The 25,174-nt window shown below is 43.0% G+C and overlaps 1 protein-coding gene across 1 annotated transcript in view; it reads right to left on the minus strand.

Moving 5' to 3' along the window:
* The window catches only part of LOC122926726, a 129,380-nt gene that overhangs the window by 9,373 nt on the left and 94,833 nt on the right, over positions 1 to 25,174 (minus strand). Inside the window, exons 13-26 of the mRNA XM_044278199.1 lie at positions 15,742 to 15,816; positions 15,286 to 15,368; positions 14,522 to 14,713; positions 14,263 to 14,316; positions 12,289 to 12,378; positions 11,584 to 11,735; positions 10,949 to 11,030; positions 8,392 to 8,519; positions 7,118 to 7,202; positions 6,869 to 6,975; positions 4,148 to 4,260; positions 3,896 to 4,007; positions 1,646 to 1,786; positions 1,064 to 1,157 (exon numbers count right to left, since the gene is read on the minus strand). Of these exons, the coding sequence (XP_044134134.1) occupies positions 1,064 to 1,157; positions 1,646 to 1,786; positions 3,896 to 4,007; positions 4,148 to 4,260; positions 6,869 to 6,975; positions 7,118 to 7,202; positions 8,392 to 8,519; positions 10,949 to 11,030; positions 11,584 to 11,735; positions 12,289 to 12,378; positions 14,263 to 14,316; positions 14,522 to 14,713; positions 15,286 to 15,368; positions 15,742 to 15,816 (1,508 nt within the window). The remainder of the gene's footprint in view (positions 1 to 1,063; positions 1,158 to 1,645; positions 1,787 to 3,895; positions 4,008 to 4,147; positions 4,261 to 6,868; positions 6,976 to 7,117; positions 7,203 to 8,391; positions 8,520 to 10,948; positions 11,031 to 11,583; positions 11,736 to 12,288; positions 12,379 to 14,262; positions 14,317 to 14,521; positions 14,714 to 15,285; positions 15,369 to 15,741; positions 15,817 to 25,174) is intronic.

Raw genomic sequence — 25,174 nt, forward strand, 5'->3', positions numbered from 1 at the left:
CATTCGCACATTTTGGAATCAAATTGAATCAGCCATCCGGGTCATTAGCAAAACTCCCATAAACATTTCTCCAGATATGATCGTTCTGGCTAGGCCTAGTGCCACTTACTGCCCATCCAAAACAAATCTCACTACACATTTGCTAGCTACAACAAAAGCATTAATTCCTCTACATTGGCTTAGTCCGTATCCTCCTACAGTGGAGGAATGGTGCATCAAGGTGGACCAGATATGCAACTTTGAGGAACTGGTTAGCAAAACAGAGAAAACTCACCATAAGTTCGTGAAAATATGGTATCTGTGGAGAGTGTGGAGAGGATTGACCTGATGTCATAATACTAACATATCACACCCGCTATTCACTAAGTTCCCCTGAAACTACAACTGATATGGATATATTTAATCCTCACCCCTGGTGGAGGAAAATTTGTGTCTCATAACAAGAGAACTCAAGAAGCAACTTAAAATAGCAGGGATTAAATGCCCCCCCCCCCATTGTCCTCCTGTCTCCACGTCTTATGCGTGTCTTCGGTTGAATGCTTAAGATGTACAATGTCGGGCTATATACCAACGCATTCAGCGTGGGTTTCAAATTAGGGAAACGATACGCTCGTCACCTAGGGAGGAACCCATGACTCGCCCTTACTCGAAACAGGATATGTACATTCTCTCCTCAGATAACATGGGACTGATTGTAATATTATACAGTCGCTTCTTCTTTTTTTTTCTTTTTTTTCCCTCAGAAATGTTTCTGTAAAGTAGCAGTAGTAATTGCGGAAGCTTATACACTCATAGGTGTCATTTTGATTTGTCACCTTCATCGCTCATTGAGATTGCTCATGCTCATTGTATGTTACTTGTTAAGTAAAATAATAAAGAGAATTTAAACAAAAAAAATAATATTATGATTTATGATACTTAGCAATAAAAACATATTAGATTTATGTTTAGTATTAATTTTTTCAGTTTCATATTTCTCAATATATATTCTATATAATATTTGTAACGTTTATTATTTTCAGAGGTAGATCACACACTACACCAATGTCATTATTGTACAAACCTTCATAAACTGCTGTAGATCTTCATAGATAGGAGCCATAGAGTTCTCCCATTCTTCATATACAACACCATGAGGCTCATACTTCTCGTGTCTCCTGAGAAGACCACAAAGATGTTGTGTGATAACCACATATAGCTAGATTACTCCTAACCTGAGGTTATAGTATACAAATGCATGTTCTATACAGCAATACATAATAGGTTAATGATAATGAGGGCCTATACTGCTGACCTGGTGGTATTGGTATTTTCCAAAGCTATGTTGTGTGTGTGCTTAAAAGGGAATTCCAGGATCGAAAATCTGTTCACTAATAAACTGCTCCCAACACATGTAATCACTTGCTATTTATGATCTTCTTTCTGCAATGTCCTGTTTCCTTGCACTCTGGTGATGTACAGTATTCCTTTTTTTTTGCTCCAGGGCCTAATGTCATCACATTGACATGTCAGGTGGTGCATGGCTTGTTAGCCTGTGTCCTGCCAACGTAACATCATCAATGACGTTGTGTCTGAGGACGACTGGTATGTTGTCTGCTTTTGTTCATTTGTCCAGAATGCACAATTATCAAGTCCTGATACTTACATTACTAAGTCTATTAATTCTTTTAACTCCAGGGCCACAGTCCTGGCTTCATTCACATGTCCTTCCATTGCAAGACGAGCGCTGAACTGAACACTGTGGATCTGCAGAACGTTCAGGTCAATGGACTCCAGAGCAGTAGTACTAGAGTGGAGAACAGAAATTCATACAATACAAGCAACGTCAAGGAAACATTTATGAAAAGTAAGGTTTACCAGATGGCATGGCAAAAATATAATACCTAAAAAATATATTACTCACAAAAAGTTTAGGAAATTTGGATTTCAGGTAAAATAACAGTGGTGGGTATGCCCCTACAAAAAATGTCTATGTCTTAAAAACTTTTCATGTGGCCTTGAGCATCAGTTACAGCTTGACAATGACGTCTCATGCTGTTCACAAGTTGACTTATTGTTTGCTGAGGCATGGCATCCTGCTCTTTTTCAAGGGCGGCCCTCAGATCATTGAAGTTCTGGGGCACAGAGTTACGAGCCTCTACGCGGCAACTCAGTTGATAGGTTTTCAATGGGATTCAGGTCTGGAAAAAGTGCAGGCCACTCCATTTGAGGTACCCTAGTCTCCAGCAGCCGTTCCCTAATTATGCGACCTCGATGAGCTCTCGCATTGTTGTCCATGAAGATAAAATTTTGCCTTTGTTGTCCATGCAGAGGCACAATGACTGGATTAATGATGTTATGATTAATCACTGAACTTTTAAAAGGCATATCATGATAAAAATGCAGATCCCTCTGCCCAACCGGTTTCAGCCAGTTACGGCTATCTCTAGGACTGTTTGCCTTTTAAAAGTTTTAATTTTGTGAGTATAACCGAATAAAACAAATTCCTTTACGGTTACATCCTGCACGAAGGGTTTTCTCTCTCCATTTCTTCACCTGAGTTGGCACTTTTGCACAAGGGTCCGGAAAATAGCCATAAGTGACGTTGTCTTAATGTTTCCTTTATCGACAAGGGTGAATTACCATACTGAATGCCAGAAGGGAATAAGCTATAAAGACCACTGGACCTCCGAAGTGACTAGTGGAATTTGGCCAGCACTTCAGACCGGCTTATTAGGAGGAGAGACTTAGGATCACCCGTGTAGTGGTGAGATTTATCTGTCAAAACTCATCCTATTTTAAATAGACTTTATTTTAACAGTGATATCCGCAAGTTCCAAGTCGTCGTATCTTTCTATGTTTTCCTGATCACGGGAGTGTTTTGTCACTTGTTCTGAGCTGTATGTAATCCGTGCATTTTCTTTTGATTTTACTGTTGATCCATTGTTAGGTGTCGTCTTGGTCTCATGATGACAAAATGTGAACAGCATGATGAGGAAGACTGTTTAAATACCAATTCTAATTAAAATAGGAAATGTATTGGGTTTATCCTGAAATTTCACCCACAAGCCAAATATCCCTAATTTTTTGTGAGTAGTGTATATGAACATACATTTCTTTGCTATCACATGGCCTGTGCCCTCTAAGAACACAACTATTAAACAGCTTGGTTTAGAATACTATTGGGACCTGTCCGCACAACTATATAGTGGCTCAGTGCAACTCCTAAGTTGTTTGGAGCAGTGATACAACAACCACAACCTATAAAAGTCTATGGGGACCAGAGCTTTTTTTTTGTCAGACTGTGATGTGCCATTCGATGCTGTATTACAGAAATACTACTTCCAGGGCAGTATATCTCTGAACATATCAGTGTATTTGGTGTACACTCTAGTTAATTAATGTTGCCTTATTGCCCTCTACCTATTGTTTGATTGTGTCATGTCCCCTCAGGTGTAGTCCACTTTTTTTATCTGATGTATTACATCATACATATAACTTTTATGAATTATTGAATAAAGTATATTTATATTTTGCTACTAAACCCGTTTAGTCTCAGTTTATCTTTTGTTTGTGTATGTTTATGTACACTGAGTGGGTACGTTACTGTAGAGTGTTCTTTTTCGCATAGGATCACTATATGTGAACACAAAATGTGTATTTTGTGACTGATATTGTTTATTCCCTATATCTCTGAAGTATAGTGCTTTATAGAGGCATTAAACAGTGGTACATGGAGTGCTTGGCTGCTTGGTACAGAGCCACAGGGACTCTGTGTGCCCCATTCAAGTTCTGTGCAGTGTGCACATGTTCACGAGGCCTTCATTCAACTAAAATGCAAGTTGATGTTCTTCTGATATCATCTTACCATCTTATGATATTCTTTTAGTTTCTTATCTGTTCTGATATCTCTTACCCATCATTGGTGACTGGCCTTTTCTGGCTGAGGATCCGCCATCTACTCCTTCCATCTGGGAGTGTATAAGTTAAGTGTAGTTGTATTGGTAGCTGGGAGTAGCGAAGCACTTCTGTTACAAAAATATAATGACTGTTTAGAACTCCATTTATACTAAAGACAGAGCCAATGAGTATTTCTGTAGTGTCAGTTGTCAAGTGTAACACATATGGTTAAAAAAGGGAATTTAGAATTTACTTTTTTTTAACAAACCTTTAATCTTGGATGAATGAATATCAAATTCTGTGGACAAAACAGTGTCAGCCGTTACACTGCCGAATGTCCTTTCCAACAAAGACTCATTATTTCCCTCATAGAGGAAGTACCTTAATGGAAAAATAACAAACACAATGCATTAACACCAATGAAGGGAGAAGCATAGATACCACTAAATGATCACTGAGAGAGGGCAGGGAGGCATTATTCGTATTATTATTAGGGTCATTTTGGCCATTGTAAACAGAAATCTAAAATCTCAAATGCACATATTGTGCACACTATAGAGTTCCAATGGTTAGCACTGTTGTTTGGGATCCTGGGTTCGAATCCTACCAAGGAGTCTCCAATATTTGTTGATAAAAGACATAGCTCCATCGAGTTCAATGATAAGACATTCATAGATTAAGTATAACCCTCAGTGCTATTTGCTATTAGATAAGCAACTAGCCCTGACGTAGTATCTGCCATTACTACCTATTGGGGTAGGGCATTCCATAGCTTAACTGCATGAATTGTAAAGAATATTTTGCTGTACTGGTGTCTAAATGACCTTTTCTCTGCACAAAATGAAAACCTTCTGGTCCTCTGTAAAGTCCTAAATTGTTGTCCCCAATTTTATTGCATTTAAGATATGCAGTCATATCATTACAGTGTCCCAGATGCATTACTTTACATTTATCAACATTAAAATGTATCCACCATGTTCTTGCCTATGATGCTAGCTTATCTAGGTATTTCTTTAATATTTGATAATGAAGCTAGGCTTTATGTATCCTACATTTTTGTGTCATAGGCAAACATTTGACGCTTTACTCTCAATCCCATCCACAAGGTCATTAATAAAGAGAATTGGACGTAGTGCAGATCCTTGTGGTACCCCGCTGTTGAATTTAGCCAATTCTAAGCATGTACCTGTCACGATAGGTAGGTAAGCAGGAAAATAACCAAACACAGGAAAACAAACAGAATAAATGATTAGGCCCAAAAGCTAGGGAGAAAAGGGTCACCTCCTAGCAATCCCTAAAAGTTTTCCCTAAACTATTGTGTCCATGTGCATACCCTAATGGTGGATATGCACATGCCCTCGTGCCTAAACCTATACACCGTGGGCAAACCCTAAGCAGTAGGGAAAAGGGAAGAGGCAACCTGCTTCTTCAAAACCCTGAGGAAGTAAGCGTCTCCCTAGGAGACCCAGATAAAGACACAATGGGAAATAATGGAGAGGACTTATCTTGAGCAGAGCTGGAGCAGACAATCCACCACACATCCAGAGCTCACAGGAAAGAACTATAACCCAAACAGGCCACTGGGGGAAGGATGGATAAATAGCCTCACTAACAATCAAACCCAGTACACCTGAGGGAAGGTGGATTCAGCTCACACCAAAACCAAAACAAACAGAGAAGTCAGACATGTGCAGCCAGTCTGACAGACCTCCGCACATTCACAGGGCAAGGCATGACAGTACCATTTACAACAATTTTTTGGGGGATGCTTATCAAGACTGGGGTTCCTGTATGCCAGTCTTAATCCCCCTGCGCTGGCGTTGCGCAAATTATAGTAAATCTGGCATGAAGCTCCGCCACTATAGCTAAGGCCCACCCACTGTCTTGCCACTTCAGAAAAGTTGTAAGAATCTGAAAAAGTCGCAAACTATGGAGCAAATATAGCGTAAAAGGTTTAAAAAATTCAGCCCCTTTGTTTTCTGTCCTGTAACCTATTCTTTACCCATGTGCATATACTGTCCCCTAGCCCCTACATTTGTAGCCTAAGCTCAAGGCTCTTGTGTGGTGCAGTATGAAATGCTTTTGCATAATCCAGATATACCACATCTGCCGCATGACCACCATCTAGATTTGCACTTACCTCCTCATAGAAACCATGCATGTTGGTTATGAACAGCCTATTTTTCATTAATCCATTCTGGTTATCAGTTATTAATTTATTCGCTGCTATATACTTTGGAAGCTCATCATTTTACATACAACAGATGTCAACTTTAGACCTTTTTTATACAACCATGTCTGTGATGACATCTGTGACAAGATTGTCAGTGGTTCATCAATGAAGATGTCTGTAACGAATACGTATTTGGTCTTTGAGTCAGTTTTTTGCCCTTCATGTGTCATCCGTATGCTATGCCACAGATACTGTAATAAGCCTTGGATGCACATGACCTTGGTTTTTCTTCCTTGGTAGGTATTAACCACATAATAATGGGAACACCCTATAAGACCTGCCATTATGGATATCTGACCCAGTTGATTAGCCATCATAATTTGCCCCCTATCAGATTTGCTCAAAACCTTGTACTTGCCTATTTTTCCTGCTTCCAACACATCGGCTTCAAGAACTGACGGTTCACTTGCTGCCTAATATATACCACCTTTTGACAGATGCCATTGCAACAAGTTAAGCAATATTATTCATTTCATGTGTAGTTTTCATGTTATGGCTAATCAGTATATATTACAAGAAATTAATTGCATATTACCCTCTACAAAAATGTGATACCACCATGGAGACCAGGAGAATCGCTTTAAAAAAATAATACGCTGATGTAGCACAGACAGAATAACTGGTCCGTATGTTGTAAGAAATGTGTCCATTAACTAATTAATTTACATTTGGTGCACAGTTTGTTCAGAAATGCGGTACCGTCATGGGGACTAAACTTAGTCTATATTTTGTTGAGTACTAAAATTGGTGACTTACATTGTTTTAGGCAGAAAAACTTTTAATTTCACATCAGTAGCAATTATTTCTTCCTCCATGATTGACTGAAACTCATTAGCCAACTTAAATGGATGTACAATATTCACCTAGCAGAGATAGAGCATAAAATAGCTTCTAAATACAGGTATTTTAGCAATGAATGATTAATGGTGGTGAATAAGAACTCATTACTGCTCTGTGACATGATAGGTCAACACACCATAATGCTGAATAATAACCAAATTATACCTTGCCTCCTGTTTTATCCGCAAGTTGTCCCAACTCAGGCAATCGGCAGTTAGTTCCTTCTATCGTCACCACAGAAACAACCACACTGAAAGATAAAAATTCAATTTATATACAGTCTCAAAGCATCTATCTTTACTATCTCAACTCAAATGATTGTCAGTGAGATTTGGTGTTTAAACCAAGTTAGGCTGGGTTCACATATGCACTGTGAACTCTGGACATCTAAAACTAATTTTAAAACTAGGTAACATTGAAATTATTTTAAGATTCTTTGGCCTTGTTTGCAAGTAGGTTGACATTACTTCACTATTAGGTGTCCTGAATTTTAGTTGGCATCTTTATTTTAATCATGGTCACTGCTGTAGTCACCCAGTTGACATTAATTTATAATACACCTATCATTTCAGTCTTCAGGACATTCAGCTTCAACTGCTCAGTAGATGTAGGAGACTTTCCATTTTAATGGTGCAGCAATGCAACGCAGAGTATGTGACCCCATTGGCGCCTACTGAACAGATTTCCCTTGGGCTAATCCTGAGGGTATTGTTAAGGTGAACTCCTTGTTTGGATTTTGGTGCAGGAGCCACTACTTCTCTATGAGTAGTCTCTATTCAGACATCATTGGGGACAGGCATGAGCATGGTCAGTGGACCTTATCAATAATGAATCTGCAAGATTTTTTAGCCATACACATTAATAGCAAACATAACATAAGATGGTCTGGGTGATGTACCGTACAAAAGAAACAATTGTTAAAGAGCCGGGGATCTAGCCCTCTGACTGCATTTCTTATCCTGCATTTGTCTATGACCAGATAAGAGTCTGCGGATCACACATCAGTAAAATCAGCTACAGGAACATAATCAGAGGGATGGGCGCACAGTTGTGAGGTGCAGGGTAGAGATAACAGGGGTAATCTATGATTAGATTTATGCCAATTTGTGGCATATATCTGTCTCAGATTCTGTTGCAAATTGGGATCTGTGACTTCTTCCCCTTCCACGACATGTACACCAGTTCTAAAAACGGGGGGCAGTGAGGGTGGGCCGGCAGGCCCATCTCATTTATCATTTTCTATGACAGTTTTTGGAGTAGAAAATTATCTAAATCAATGCCAGCAAGGGAGCTGGGGTAGATTTCAGGCTGTTAGGTGCTGGGGGTGAATGCGCCTAAGATATGTCAAGGTCGGTGCAGGGGTATTAAGACCGACGTCTAAAGCACCGTGTTTAATAAATGACCACAATTTTTTTTTGCAACGAATATATAAATCAAACCTGTGCTGAAGAGCCAAGTCTCCCAAATTACTATAGAAAAGCTTGGAGGACTGGTAGACATTCTCCTCTGAAATATCCTCCAGGTTGCCTAGGTCAGTGTTAGCTCTGCCATCTGTGCAGATAATCACCTAAACAAAATATGAATCACGTGTTAGTACACAATTGGCCAGGGCTTTTATAGCAATCCAGATGCCGAAGTGAGTGTGCCCCCCACTTAACAGGAAAATTGTTTGCTACTTTAACAGTTGGTAGGACTGTAAGACAATGCTATCACACATTTTTTTTTACTATTAATCACCATCCCTGACATAACAATAATTTTTTTTATGTCATGTTACAACCAGTGGCGTACATACAGAAGTAAGGGCCCCATAGCAGGGTTTAAACCAGGCCCTCCAAACAGAACAGAAAGGTTTCCGCTTAAAACCTTTTCAATGACCCTTGGGCCATTTTTCCACTGTCTCATTTGTAGTAGTTGTTGTTACTTTGGAAGGTAGAGTCCTGACCAAGTTTTCACCCCCAGTAGAGGAAGAGATTATCCCAACTGGGCCCCCTCTTGCCCTTGGCCCCATTGCAGTTGCATGGTCTGCCACTATGGTAGTTTCGTCCCTGGTTACAACTGTCACAGCACAATTCCCATTTGTGTGCACAAGCATACAGTGCCAACTAGTGGAATAAACTGGTAGTGCTGAATACTATGAATAGCCCTTGGCCTCATCTTATATGACGGATGGCCTTATGCCTATCCCATGCATGCTTAAACTCCTTCACTGTATTTGCCGCTACCACTTCTGCAGGAAGGCTATTCCATGCATCCACTACTCTCTCAGTAAAGTAATACTTCCTGATATTACTTTTAAACCTTTGCCCCTCTAATTTAAAACTATGTCCTCTTGTAGCAGTTTTTCTTCTTTTAAATATTCTCTCCTCTTTTACCTTGTTGATTCCCTTTTATGTATTTAAAAGTTTCTATCATATCCCCTCTGTCTCGTCTTTCTTCCAAGCTATACATGTTAAGGTCCTTTAATCTTTCCTGGTAAGTTTTATCCTGCAATCCATGTACCAGTTTAGTAGCTCTTTTCTGAACTCTCTCCAAAGTATCAATATCCTTCTGGAGATATGGTCTCCAGTACTGAGCACAATACTCCAAATGAGGTCTCACTAGTGCTCTGTAGAGCGGCATGAGCACCTCCCTCTGTCTACTGGTAATGCCTCTCCCTATACACCCAAGCATTCTGCTAGCATTTCCTGCTGCTCTATGACATTGTCTGCCTACCTTTAAGTCTTCTGAAATAATGACCCCTAAATCCCTTTCCTCAGATACTGAGGTTAGGACTGTATCACTGATTTTATATTCTGCTCTTGGGTTTTTACGCCCCAGATGCATTATCTTGCACTTATCAACATTAAATTTTAGTTGCCAGATTTTTGACCATTCCTCTAGTTTTCCTAAATCCTTTTCCATTTGGTGTATCCCTCCAGGAACATCAACCCTGTTACAAATTTGTGTGTCATTAGAAAACAGACACACCTTACCATCGAGGCTTTCTGCAATTTCGCTGATAAAGATATTAAACAATATGGGTCCCAGAACAGATCCCCGAGGTACCCCACTGGTAACAAGACCATAGTCTGAATATACTCCATTGACTACAACCCTCTGTTGTCTGTCCCTCAGCAACTGCCTAATCCTTTCAACAATATGGGAGTCCAAGCACAAAGACTGCAATTTATTGATAAGCGTTCTATGTTGGACAGTATCAAAAGCCTTACTAAAGTCTAGATAAGCGATGTCTACTGCACCTCCTCCATCTATTATTTTAGTCACCCAATCAAAAAAATCAATAAGATTAGTTTGACATGATCTCCTTGAAGTAAACCCATGCTATTTGTTATCTTTCAGTCCATGGGATTTTAGATGTTCCACAATCCTCTCCTTAAATATGGTTTCCATTAATTTCGGCCTATAGTTGCCCGATTCCTCCCTACTACCTTTCTTGTGAATGGGCACAACATTTGCTAATTTCCAATCTTCTGGGACGACTCCTGTTACCAGGGTTGGCGCACCTCAGACATTGATGGCACGCTCGGCTGTTTTCAGAAGTCGCATAGCGGTGAATGGAGAGCGCACCAGCATGGCCGTCTCAATGAATTGGAAGGCACTGTATGACAGGAGCTCATTCAGCACTTTGCATCAGCATTACCAAGAGAACTGCACCACCCAGTTGAAGCTTATTCAGCTGGATGGCAGAAGCAACAACAAAGTTTAGTTTGGCTAATGTTACCATCATCCAAATCAGTAACTAGGTTTCATCCAGATATTATAATTTCGGTTTCAACCAGGTGTAACTTGAAACTCCTAGACTTCAATGCAAAATTGATAACATGGCACCTTCACTTACCTTATGCTATTTATATTCTGTTATTGGACAGAATAACCTTTGAACACTCTCAATTGCCTGGGTCTGGGTGTGTCTGATATGTCTGCACCCCCTATAGCTAGACCAAAGGGGTTCATTCATTGTAACCTATGGTTTTCAAACTACAACTCACTTGCCTTCGATCCTGGACTCTTGGAAGCCATTGCTATTGAAACCAGAGCTGCAGGTCCCAGTGCTGTAGCTCCATTTTGTTTCAGGCTGTAATAGAAAAAAAAATAGTTTGTGAATTCAGTTCTTTTAAAGGAATTTTCCCAGAGTTTTTATTTACTGATGACCTATTAGTATCTAATCGGTGCAGGTCCGACACCTGGGACTCCCGCCGATCAGCAGTTTGAGAAGGCATTGGCATTTCAGTAGCACAGCGGCCTTCTCTCTGCTCATAAAGCACAGCGCTGTACATTGTATAGCAGCTGTGCTTGATATTGCAGCTCAGCCGCACTCACTTCAATGGGGCTGAGCTGCGCCGAGGCCATGTGACCGATAAAGTGACATCAGATAAACTAGGAAAAGCTGGAGCAGGCCGCAACTCTACTGTGAGCGCCTTCTCATGCAGCTGATCAGCAGGGGTCCCAGGTGTCGGACCTCCACCGATCAGATACTGATAACCTATCCAGAGAAAAGGTCATCAGTTTAAAACTCCTTGAAAGCCCCTTTAAGTAATATTGGCAAAGCTTGGCAAATAAAATAAATACCAGACCAGACTGTACTGCAAGTCATAACAGGGCAAAACAAGGAGAAGAGTGTACTTTACCATTGAATTATTCCTTTCAGGGCATGCAGAGTATTTACTAGTGGGTCTGGCATGGGTTGGTCTTCACCTCGTGCTTTCAAATGATCTGGATCTAACAGTTCATCTCCATGCAGCACCAGTGGCTGTATAGTGCCATCACCATATAGCTTCACCTTTATACAAATTAATAGAACATGAACATAAGGAGTCATCCACAGGAACAAACAGGTATGAAGTCAAGGAAAATCCATTCAAAAGGCGATTTTCAATATGTGATGGGAATAGTAATGGAAAAGACAGATGGATTTTAACCAGGAAACATCTGATGAGGAGTTAAAGGGGTATTCCAATTTCAGGCATATCAATAGGATGTAGAAATAGAGTGCGTCCAATGTGAGGGCAGCGGCAACCTCCTGATCCATTTGCAGAACAGTCCATATCAGCAGAGTCTGCAAGATACTTTCATCATCCCCAGGTCAGCATGCACCACATAAATTGGGCAGCCAACATGGAAGCCAGCCATGACATGCACTTGTGAAGAGGGCTAGTTCAGAACAAGGGCATCTGATGTACTGGCACCACTTTTCATGTACAGGACTATATACAGTGCATTGTTCCATTTCTCCACAGAGTATACTCATTACTATACTTGAGCCTAATGCTCGCATAATAATCCACATTGTATGACCACAATCTAGGAATCTAGTTTAGATACAGTATTCTTACCTGGTCACTGAACGTTACAAGTGCTACTCTCTTTTTAGAATTCTGCTCATGCAGAAAATCCAGAGTTTGATCCAATGCAGATTTGACAGCCTGAAAGCAATTAGAGTAGTAAGTAAGCAACTTAAAGCAGCTCTAAGGCAATGATGGCATATCGCTAGGATATGCCATCAATGTCAAATAGGTACAGGTCCCACTTCTGGTTCCCTCTCTCATTTCCAGAACAGCCCCCTGAAATAAAGGAGAGCACAAAGCACACGCATTAACACAATCCAATCACCGCTATGGGAGTTCTGAAAATAGGCGAATGCTGGCTCGGTTATTTGTACATATGATAATCTCTCCATTCACTGCTATAGGATTTCAAAAAATAGCCAAGCACACTTGCTCAACTATTTTTGGAGCTCTCATTGCAGTGAATGGAGAGCATGACGCACATGCGCAGTGTGCTGTCCTTTACTTCGGGGGGTTCATTCTAGAGATAGGAGCAAGTCTCACAGCTCGGACCCGGACCTATCTGATATTGATGGCCCATCCTAGCGATATAAAATCAATGTCTACGATAAGCCAGCCTCTTTCATGCAATAATATATTAGAGAAATTCACATAGCTCCAAACTTATATAGCACCAATTCTAGCTATCACCAGGCCAACACCACTGCAGTAAATTGACACATGTTGCTTAATTAGAGAATAGTGCAGGGTGTGTCGTTTTGGTGAGCTAGCAACCACAAGGGTTACTAAATCTCTGGTGGACTTCCACAATGTTCACCCAGAAGGATGTGAGGAAAGGAGGGGGAGAGTAAACTTTAAAACTTTGTTTACCTCTATTGATCAAGTAGAACACTACCCCATAATGCAAGAGTCAATCCTCTTTAAAAGGGTAAAAAGTCCTTCCTGACACCAAGTGGTGATCAGACTAGATCTATGTTTATACAAGGATTATAGTACATTTATATGTGTTGATATTTCTTTATTACAAGGTTTTCTAGAAGAGATCAACTTCTACTGCAAAAAGCAGCCCCTGAGGAGACTATTCCAAGCTTCACCACTCTTAGGCCTCTTTCACACGGGAGTCATGGATTTAGGCCGGATAAGATGCGGGTGCGTCACTGGAAAATGCGTGATTTTTCCACGAGAGTGCAAAACATTTTAATGCGTTTTGCACGCGCTTGAGAAAAATTGGCATGTTTGGTACCCAAACCCGAACTTTTTCACAGAAGTTCGGGTTTGGGTTAGGTGTTGTGTAGATTTTATTATTTTCCCTTATAACATGGTTAATACAGAATGCTTAGTAAAATAGGGCTGAAGGGGTTAAAATAATAATAATAATAATTTAGCTTATTAAGAATGCTATTATTTTCCCTTATAACCATGTTATAAGGGAAAATAATAATGATCGGGCCCCCATCCTGACCATCTCCTAGCAACCATGCGTGAAATTCGCACCGCATCCGCATTTGCGTGTGAAAGAGGCCTTACAGTAAAGAAGCCTGGTCATTAGAAGCCTGGGGATTGAAACGTTGTTTTTCCACCCGCAGTGAATCTTGTCTTCTGGACAAGCTGTACATCAAACAGATGTTTGCAATATTTTTTGTATGAGATATTCATCGACTTTTTTTAAAGTTAAGATTTTTTTAAACCTTTTCCTCTCTCAAATGATTTTTGTACCTTATTAGTTTTATTATCTTCTTTTTCTAACTTTAGTTAGTTATATAATTAGACTATATGGGAGTCATTTATCAAACTGGTGTAAAGTAGAACTGGCTTAGTTGCCTATAGCAACCACATTCCTCCTTTCATTTTCCAAAGGAGCTGTCCAAAATGAAAGGTAGAATCTGATTGGTTGCTATGGGCAACTAAGCCAGTTCTACTTTACACCAGTTTGATAAATGACCCCCTATATTCTTTAAACAAGTACCAGGGGCGGCACTTCTCTTAAAATACATAAAATATAGATATTATATTATGGTTTACCTCCATTCTTGATTTGTACATTATATTATAATCATTGCTCTGGTCTTGTGTCACCTGCAATAGAATTTGAAATTAAAAATGTTTAGACGCACTCTTGGAAATGTATTTAATTTGTTTGCAGTACAATATACTGCCGGTACCTGATACACAGACTTGTTTTGATGAAACCTGACAACCCAATGAGGAAAAGGTACAGCAGTAAGCAAGCTGTCTGTCAATTGCAATAGGCTGTAAAAGTAAAAGAACACTGACTCCTCACCTCTGTGGTCACACTCATGCTTCCTGATATATCAATGCAAAATATGATCATGCTTTGGTCATGGTCAACAAATGAATATTCATTCCAAGACTGGGAGTCTGCAGCGTAGAGTTCGTCTCCTTCTTCTCTACTCATGAATATGCTATCATCGGACAAGTGGTTTGTAGCAGCACAGAAAACACAAGTCCATGTCTGAAAGGAAACCAATAAATACATGAAAGAAATAATAAAGTGCTAGAAGGTGAAAGTTGTCAGAGGGTGCAGGACTTCAAATATATAACTTCCCCTTACATTTTCTTACTATAGAAATAGTTTATCTTGGCAGCTGACATTTTAGTCATGCTCATGTGATCTACATCATTTGATAAGGGGCAAGTGGGTTAAAGAAACTGAATAAGGTGCTATTTGGGGGAAGGTGCGTGAGGGGGTCACAATTTTACAATTCGTACATATAGGGGAGATTTATCCTGTCACAGTTTGCTTTAATTTACAAGACCACAATTATCACTACATTTTGTATAATGTATAAAACGATACACGCGGCATGATAAATTTGCCAACATTGCCATTTGTCTTCTATATACCACCTCACTGCCTGCTGTAAACCAATGCCAGTATCATATGCCAAAATATGGAGTATATCATTTTGCTTTCACATTCTACAGTACAACTTCTCCTAGCCACAGTCCGTTTTGTAGTTTTCACAAATTATTATTTCATTATATATATTTGGCTATTTTTGTGTTTTTTTTTCAGTCATATACCTTGGTATCATCTACATGATTGAGCTTCGAGCAGCTGGCAGAGCAGCCACTGCACAGCAGTGGGGATGCTCTGATATCAGTATCTGCGGAAAGAAGAATGACATTGAGTACAGGTAACTACAGAGTCAGTAAGCAGACATGTAAGTGTATCGACACTATGGCTCATCATGGACTTTGAGGCTAAGTTCCAAATGTTTTCAATGTTCTCAATGTTCTCAGACAAACTTAGAGCATGAATACCCAGGTTCCCTCAGGCTCCCCTAAACCCAGTGGGTGCTATTACTTATGCCACCCCTACACAAGTTTGTATAATGTTTGTGAATGTTTTACCATGTTCTTCGCTTGCGCACCACAAACAATAGCCTGTGGGGTAAAGGGTTCTACTTTATGTTTCCACGTGTGGAAGTCTACTCCTGTATTATTTATACCATGTACCATCATAGTCTGTCTTCTTACCAGAGTCTTCAACCATCTTTCCTATGTTCAGAAGCAGTATGTTGCAGTTGGCTGGCAACCTTTCAGCAGGTGGTACTACAAATAATAAAGATATATTATAAAACTAACTGCTCTTCTTAATAGAATGAGCAAACCAAAAGTAGCATGATCTTCTTACAGAGAAGAGCGGAAGGGAGGGAGACAGGACAAACCTTATAATGACAATCACCTGGCTAATACTGTGCTGCCAAAATAGCTCTGACCCATCAAGGCATGGACTCCAGAAGGACTCTGTAGTTGTCCTGTGGTGTCTGGCATCAAGATGTTGGCAGCAGATTCTAGACGGGGCACACCATTCTACCTAACATATTGCCAATCTTGATGGGTGCATTATCACCAGAAGATCAATATAATTCAATTCACCAGTCATTATTTTTAAAATGATGGTTCATTGATGTAGATAAATGATAGATACATGATGGATGGATAGATGTTTGTTAACACTAGTCAGGCCCCTGTGATTCCAGAGTGGAGGATCAGTAGTATATAGGTGGTGTAGGGATACCAGGTGAGTTTACCATTGTCACCAGATAATCTTTAAAGGGAATCTGTCACCCAGATTTTGGACTGTTAGGACTGTTATAAGGAGTCCAGATCACAATTATTTTATTTTCCTACTGCCCCACATTACCCTGCTGTCAGTTCTCAAAGCTGCACTGAAATACACAGTCCTAACTGCTGTGCCATGCTAACATAATGTAGAGGACTGTGCATGCACAGCAGTCCTGACAATGTATTTCAACACAACTTTGAGTGCTGACAGTGGGGGAACGGGGTTAGTAAATACAAAGAATAGTGATCTGGACTCCTTATCTGCAGTACTACTCAAGTATTACTGTAGATTATGGTCCAAATTTGGCATGACAGATTCCCTTTAGCCTATTTTGGCCTTAAGAATGAAGACCCATTTTTCAAATCTGACATGTCAATTTTTGTGGTATAAAGTTTGGAACGCTTATACTTATCCAAGCCATTCTGAGAATGTTTTCTCATGAAATTGTACTTTATACCAGTGATGCATCTCAGTAGATATATTTTGTTTTCATTTCTAAACGAAATCCCAAGTTTAAAGAAAATTTAAGAGAATGTGCTATTTTTTAAATGTTTAAATTCTCTGCTTTTAAGATAATAATAGCTCACAAAATACCTTTGAATAAATGTTTACCATATGTCCACTTTGACACTGTTAGCATTATTGTTGAGTGAGAATGCCCTGCTGTTCGGCTCGATCATCGCTATGCTCGGCACATGGCGGTACTCGGCCGAGTACCGCATGTGCTCTAGCGCCATGCTTGAGTCTCCTCCCCGCACGTTTCGCCGCTGCTACGCAGCCAATAAATGTGCAGGTAAGTACTGCCCTCACTGTAATGCCAGTAGCCATGTTGGCTACTGGCATTACAGTGATTGGCTGGCCAGAACACGTCATTGGGTGCTATATAGCACCCGATGACGCACATTTGGCTCATTTAAAGCCAGGAGAGCTGCACTTCGGAACTGTAGGGAGTGTAATCGCAATCTATTTAGTAGAAAAACGTTTCAATAACCCAAAAGTCCTTTTAAGGACTATTGTCTGTGGTGGCAGGCTGGCCGTGTTTTATAGCTACAGTACCATATTTTTTTTTTTCCAGCATTTTCAATACTTTTTCTATAGAGGTTGTCTGACTTGTGACATCTGTCCAATACCTTCTGTGTGTCAGGGCCAGAGATTGGAGAAATATAAGTGAAAATTAATATATTTTTTCCATAATTTTCAATACTTTTTCTATAGAGGGTGTCTCCAGTGACTTGTGACATCTGTCCAATACCTTCTGTGTATCAGAGAGAAATATAAGTGAAATCTATTTACCTTTTTCCATACTTTTACGTACTTTTTCAATATACTGTGCTTGCTGTGAACTGTGACATCCGTGCCACATCTTGTGTTAAGCGTGCATATAACATTTAATATGAAAAAAGTGATCACTAAGGGACGGGGAAGTGGCCGTGATGCTGATGGTTCACGCAGAGGCCGTGGCCCTGGGCGCGTTGAAACTGTGCCTGCTGCCAGAGTACAAGAAAAACAATCATCCACGATACCTAGCTTCATGTCCCAGTTTGCAGGGCGTCACAGGACAAAACTCTTGAAGTCAGACCAGTGCGACCAGGTGGTCGGTTGGATTGCAGCAGATAATGCTTCCAGTCGGTTAAGCACCACCCTGTCTTCCACCAAGTCCAGTCTCAGTAGCCAAGAGATTGGTCAACAGAATTCTCTCCCTGATCCTCCTTCCTCCCACCTTCCTTCCTCCCACCATGGAGAGTCTGGCCAAACAAGTGATCCCACACTCTGAAATTCCGAGGAGCTCTTTTCATCTCTATTTCTTGATTTGGCCTTCTCGCCAAGCACGCTTGAAGAGGGACATTAGATTCTGTGCCCTGATTCCCAACCTCTTGAGCATCCACAGTCACAAGAACATGACGGTGGGGAACGGCAATTAGTGTTTAATGAGGTAGATGATGATGAGACACAGTTGTCAATGAGTCAACTGCAATTACTGTCTCAAGAGGTTGATGAAGAGGATGAGACACAGTTGTTAATCACTGAGGTTGTGGTTAGGTCAACAAATCAAGAGGATGATCAGAGTGAGGAAGTGGAAGAGGAGGTGCTGGACGATGAGGTTACTGACCCAACCTGGGAAGGTGGAAAGTTGAGCGAGGACAGAAGTACAGAGGGGGAAGGATCTACAGCACCACAACAGGCTGGAAGAGGCAGTGGGGTGGCAAAAGGGAGAAGGCGGGCCACACCAAACAGACCCGCAACTGTTCCACAGAGCACCCCCTTGCGTAAATCTCCCTTGCCAAGGGGTAGGTGTTCCACAGTATGGCACTTTTTTGAAGAAAGTGCGGATGACAAAAGAATAGTAGTTTGCAACCTGTGCCTCACCAAAATGAGCCAGGGCGTGAACAATAGAAACCTCACCACCAGCAGCATGATCCGCCACATGGCATCCAAACACTGTAATAAGTGGGACTAACGCCTGGGTCCACAATCTGTGTCTGCAGGTCACACCACTGCCTCCTCTTCCCCTATGGTATGTGCTGGCCAATTGCCTGTCGATGGCACAGGTGAGGATGCCTCCTGCCCTACACCCGGACCTTCACAAGCACCATCAGGGACCACATCCACTTCCCTGTCCCAGTGCAGCGTCCAAATGTCATTACTCCAGGCATTTGAACGCAAGCGCAAATACCCAGCCACCCACCCCCTGGAAATGTTGCCATTTAGGCTTGTGGAAACTGAGGCCTTCCGCAGCCTGATGTCGGCGGCCATCCCGCGGTACTCTTTTTCAAGGTGTGCCGTGCCCGCCTTATACCAACATGCGTCCCGAGACGTCACACGTGCTTTGACCAACGCAGTTACTGGGATGGTCCACTTAACCACAGACACATGGACAAGTGCATTTGGCCAGGGATGCTACATTTCCCTGACAGCACACTGGGTGAACATTGTTGATGGTGTTCGATCAACACTAGTTAGCATCATTGTTCAATTGTACTTTTATTTTTCGGAGCTGATAAAGGGCTTATAAGTTTAGCAGCAAGTTTACAGATTTTCAAATTCCATTTTTCATGGACCAATTCAGTTCTGAAGTGGCTTTGAGAGGCCTCTATATAAGAAATAATCCATAAATCACCCCATTTTAAAAACAACACCCCTCAAAGAATTTAAAATGGCATTTGTAATTACAGTGAAGGAGTTTAAGCATGCATGGGATAGGCATAAGGCCATCCTTCATATAAGATAAGGCCAAGGGCTATTTATAGTATTCAGTATATTGGGCAGACTAGATGGGCCAATTGGTTCTTATCTGCCGACACATTCTATGTTTCTATGTTTCTATTTAGGTAATTTTATTAACCCTTTATTAATGCAAAATAGAGGTGAAATTTAAAAATGTATTAATGTTTTGGAAAGCAGGTGATAAAATAGAACTAATACTCAATGTATTACCCTGATTCTACAGTTTTTAGAAACATCTCATATGTGGCAGTAGAGTGCTACCTGACTAAAATACCAACCTCAGAATTGAAAGAGAACCTTGTGGATTTTGGAGCCCAGTTTTTTTAAGACTTTTTTCAGACACTATTTTAGGTTGCGTGGGCCTTGAGATGCTAAAACCTCTCAAGGAATATAGGGTTGCAGTAAGCATTTTGACCCCACAGATGTTTTATTGAATTTATTACAATGGGGGCATGAAAATCAAAAATATTTAGTAATATGTAGTTTTAGCTCAGTATTTTTAATTTTTACAAAGGTTAAAAGGAGAGAAAGTACCCCAAAAATTGTTACACCTTTTATTCCAAGTATGGTTATACCACATATATGGTCCTAACCTACAGTTTGGGCACACAGCAAGCCTCAGAAAGGAAGGATCTCTATATGGCTTTTGAAACCCAGATTTTACTGGAATGGTTTTAGGTGCCATATCAAACTTGCAACGCCCCTGATGTACTAATACAGTGGAAAGGCCAAGAAATAACCCTATTTTTGATACTATACCCCACAAGGAATTAATCTAGGAATGTAATGCTGGTTTTAACCACACATGTGTTTCACAGAATTTATTTGGGGGTACTATCTCTTCTTGGGGAGAGAGTGCCTTAATCGGCATAAGGAGACTTATAGGCCATACATTCTCCTCTGCAATTCTGTGAAGAAAGGGATGCAAATGAGCTCTTAGCAAGCTCTGCCTATAATGTCACAAGATGTAAGACAGCTATCCTATACATCAATGTTTAACCCTTTAAATAGGCCTTAAGACATGATATTAAATAAGCCAGCATATCATCTGTAGACAGCTGTTTGGGGGTGATTGCCCCTCATCAGTGCAGAGCAGAGATTACTTGCTTAACTGGGCGCTCTCTCCCCAAGGAGAGATAGTACCACCTAAATCCTGACTTAGGCCTCTCACCCAGTTAAGCCAGTACTCACAGGTGCTGGCTTATTTAATATCCAAGTCAGTGGAGGGCTGGCAGCCTTCGTCCTGACAGCAAATCCAGTCAAGTGGCACATTTTAGCCCCGCCCCCGCCCAAGAAAAACTTCCAGACCACAGAGAAACATGCCCAGCACGGAGAGGGTCCTTGGAGCCCCGTAAAACCTGACGGATAACAGCCCGTGCCCTCAATTAAATTACCTCCAGCCTATAAACGCCAGCTCGGAGGCAGACAACCGTGGGTCAGATACCCGCCATATCACACCCCAACATCCAATACCTGGGGAGTCCAGACCCCCTTTGGCTCCCTCCCCACCATGCCAGAGCCACTATAACCACCAACTCCAAGGACCCACCCCTGCCACGACCCAAGGGGGTGACGCCTCACCTCCTTGCGTCCCACCACACTCGCAGAGCCACCTCAATTCCATCCTGTATTCCCGAACACCACAAGTTGATACCCACCGCGTTTAAATGAACCCCATCCGCCCTCCAAAAAGCCCCCTCTCCTGCCTCCAGCTCCCTATGCCGGACTGCAACACCGCCATTCCTCACCACAAACCGGCCCACCGCCCTATTAACCTTTATCCGGGCTTTGTTCAACCTCTCTACCGACCTAGCGTCTCTCCACTGCTTACACGGCACCATATCCGACCAGACCGTAACCATACCAGGACACTAAGCCCACAAACGCAGCAAATCGAACTTTATGTCCCTCGTAAGCTCACGAAAACACCAAAACCCCCGGATACGAGTCTAACCTGGTAAAATTGTAAAATTCTAGAAGAACCCGGCTCCACAACATACCTCTAATCCCCAACCAACGAACCACCGCCACCTCCCTAGAAAAGCCCAACTGCCTTCCATCCGGCCTGACCGCTGCTCGCAAAGCTCCCCAAAACACGTACGAGTGCCCCATAATCCACACCAGGCATGCCACACCACCTGTAAGAAGCACAAAATAAAATATGTCAACCGGGCAGCAAAGAACAGCTCCCCACCCATTCCCTCAGCCCAACAACACTAACCCCTCCCCCCCGTTATAACAACGCCGGCCTAACATAGGACCGGAACCGCAGCTACTCCCATCGCCCAATGCGGCGAATGGCGTCTTCACTCAATCCTCTTCTAGCCGCCTCGGTGGCAGCACCGATCCGGAATGAATGCCCCCCAAACAACGCTGGGTCCCTGCCCAGCCTTTTCAAACATGCCTGAAATACCGCTATAAACTGGAATCTAGAAAGGAAGGACCCGTCATCATGCACCAACAACGGTCCGTTCCCCCCAACCTCCTACCCCCAAAAATTCCTAAGACACTGAACTGGGCACGCATCCGACCCCGCCACCTGATATAAAACCACCCGACAACCCCGGCCCAACTGATCCGTTTTCGACCTCCGAATAACAAACTCCACCCTGTCCTGAAATAAAACTATGTCCTCACCCTGCAGTCCCCCTGCTCTGCACTTATTCAGGCTAACCAATTCTCCAATGCGCAACGCACCAAAGAAAGCCAACGAAAACGCCAACTTAAACAGCCTAACTTCACTAACTGATACACAGACCTGTTCTAACTGCTCCAACATCTCCCCTAACAGCTCGAAGGAAACCGGCCTGCGCAGATTCCCACCCGGTGCCCGCCTCCTCCAACCCTTCAAAGCCTGCAATACCCAGAATGATTTAGTCACATCCACTATATCCCGACCCTTACAACCAAAAGCCACCCCTGCCATAAACTTACTGATTCTGGACACTGACCATCCCTCCTCTCTGCAGTGCCCCACAAACAGCAACATCATAGCCCCTTCCTCCAACCCGCACCCCTGAAAACGCTCCCTCCATTCCTCCCATAATCCCCAAGCCCTGTCATACGCCGCCCAACTCCCCCCCGACAGGGATCCCCTCACCAAGTCGCCAGCCGACCAAATGGCAGCTTCCACAGTTCCTGCGGGAAACTCTTTCCTTGCACGTCCGCCTCTGGTGCCAGCACCCGGAAACGCTCCCACTGAAAATGAGACAAAGCATCCGCAATTGAGTTACTCACCCCTGGTACATGGGACGCTACAATCCAAGCATTCGATGACAAGCAACTCAAAACCAAATGTTGAAGCAAACAGACAACCGGCGGTGACGAGGCCGAAACACGGTTAATGGCCTCTACAACCCCCAAATTATCACAGTGGAATCGCACCTTCCTGTTCCTGAAAAGCTCCCCCCAAATGGACAACACTACCACAATGGGGAAGAGTTCCAGCAACACCAGATTTTTTACCCAGCCTTCCTCCTGCCATTGCGTAGGCCACTCCCCTACACACCAATGACCCTGTAAGTACGCCCCAAACCCGCACCCCCCAGCCGCATCCGTAAAAAGGTCAAGATCCGCTGCCAACACCCCCTCCGCCATCCACAAAGACCGGACGTTATACTGCTTCAAAAAGGAAGCCCACACCCCCAAGTCCCCCTGGAGTTCCCAGGTAAGCCGTACAAAGTGATGAGGGGCCTGAACTCCCGCTGTCGCCTGTGCCAACCTTCTACAAAAAATCTGCCCCATGGGCATAATCCGACAGGCATAGTTGAGTTTTCCCAGCAAGGACTGCAATTCCCACAGACGCAGCTTCTTCCGCCCACAGGCCGCCACAAGCACCCCTCGCAGATCCTCAACCTTGTCGTCCGGCAACCGACACTCCATAGCCACCGTATCAATGACTATCCCCAGAAAACTCAGAGCAGTCGCAGGACCCTCCGTCTTTTCCGACGCCAAAGGAACCCCAAACAGTCGCGCCATAACTTCGAACTAATGCAGCATCACTGAGCACCCCTGCGGCCCAATAAACAAAAAATCGTCCAAATAATGGATAATAGAACTCCAACCCGACCATTCCCTCGCCACCCATTCCAAAAATGTACTAAACTTCTCAAAATAGGAACATGAAACCGAACAACCCATGGGCAAACAGTGATCCACGAAAAAAAAACCCGTCCCAAAAACAACCCAACAAGTGCTGACAATCCGGATGAACTGGTAGAAGACGGAACGCCGCCTCAATATCCACTTTCGCCAGCAAAGCCCCTTGCCCATAAAACCGAACCCAACGAACCGCCTCATCAAACGACGTATACACCACCGAACACAACTCCGGCGCGATACCGTCATTAACCGAACCTCCCTTCGCAAATGATAGATGATGTATAAGGCGAAACTTATTGGGTACCCTCTTCGGTACAACCCCCAACGGCGATACACGCAAATCCGGCATCGGCAGATCCTTGAAGGGGCCTGCCATACGACCCAATGCCACCTCTTTTTTTAATTTTTCCATCACCACCCCAGGAAGCTCCCTCGCCGACCTCAAGTTCTTAGACTCTTGCAAAATTTCCCCCTCCACAAATGGGATACGAAAACCTTCTTCAAAACCCGACAACAAAAAACCTGCCGCTGCCACATTCGGATACCTATTTAGGAAGGGCACCATCTCGGTTACCCAGATGGGCGTCTGCCCCTTTTCCAGCCGAATCGCTCCAGCCGCTCCCTTTTCGACCCCTGAAGCACCGCTGTGCTCCATGACTCCCGCCACATGAGGAACACTCGTGCTTGAACTTGCACTTGTCCCCATACTTACATCCCCCTTCATTGAACAGGAAGCATAAACCCTTTTGCGAGGCCGCCGAGCTCTCCGCTTGCCCAGAACCCCCGGCTCCCCCTGGAAAGGACTGCCCCCCCCAGGACCGGAGCCATCACCCTCATCCACAATCCGATGTCCTTATGATCCCACCGGATGGTGGACCGAACCGCTTTTCGTTGTCTAAATTGCTCATCGTACCGCAACCATCCCATCCCCCCATATGTCCGATAAGCCTCTCCTATTGCATCCAGGTAACAGAAAAGTGTGGAACAATTTTCCGGAGCCTTTTCCACAATGACACTGGCCAGGATCACAAACGCCTGCATCCAGTTTGAAAAAGTCAGCGGAATCAAACGGCACCGCCGCTTGTCCTCGTCCTCCTTCCACTTATCCTCCCTCCTATCTCTATCCAAATTAAACCGTTCTAGCGGGAGCAACGAGAATATGTCCACGTAATCCCCTTTCCATATTTTTTCCTTCAACTCCGACTTAAGGTGGGCCCCCAGCGGCCCTTCAAAACAAACGTACACCCCATCGTCCAACCGTAGTTCAACCCCATCCCTTTCCGTATTCGCTTTCTTATCTCTACCACCAGCCTTGTCCGCTGGACCAGCCACTGGAACCCCTAATGACCCACCACTGCCTGCGCCTGCGATCCCGCCATCCCCCAGCCCAATAGACCCAGCCGTCGGCCCCTGACCCCCGGACCCTGCCCCTTGTATACCCCAGGCCGCCACCGGTGCCCCACATTTACCAACCCCTTCACTAAATCCCTCAACCCCCCTAACAATGCCTCTAAC

This window comes from Bufo gargarizans, chromosome 2 (genome assembly GCF_014858855.1).
Source record: "Bufo gargarizans isolate SCDJY-AF-19 chromosome 2, ASM1485885v1, whole genome shotgun sequence".
In the NCBI taxonomy this organism is placed as follows: Eukaryota; Metazoa; Chordata; class Amphibia; order Anura; family Bufonidae; genus Bufo; species Bufo gargarizans.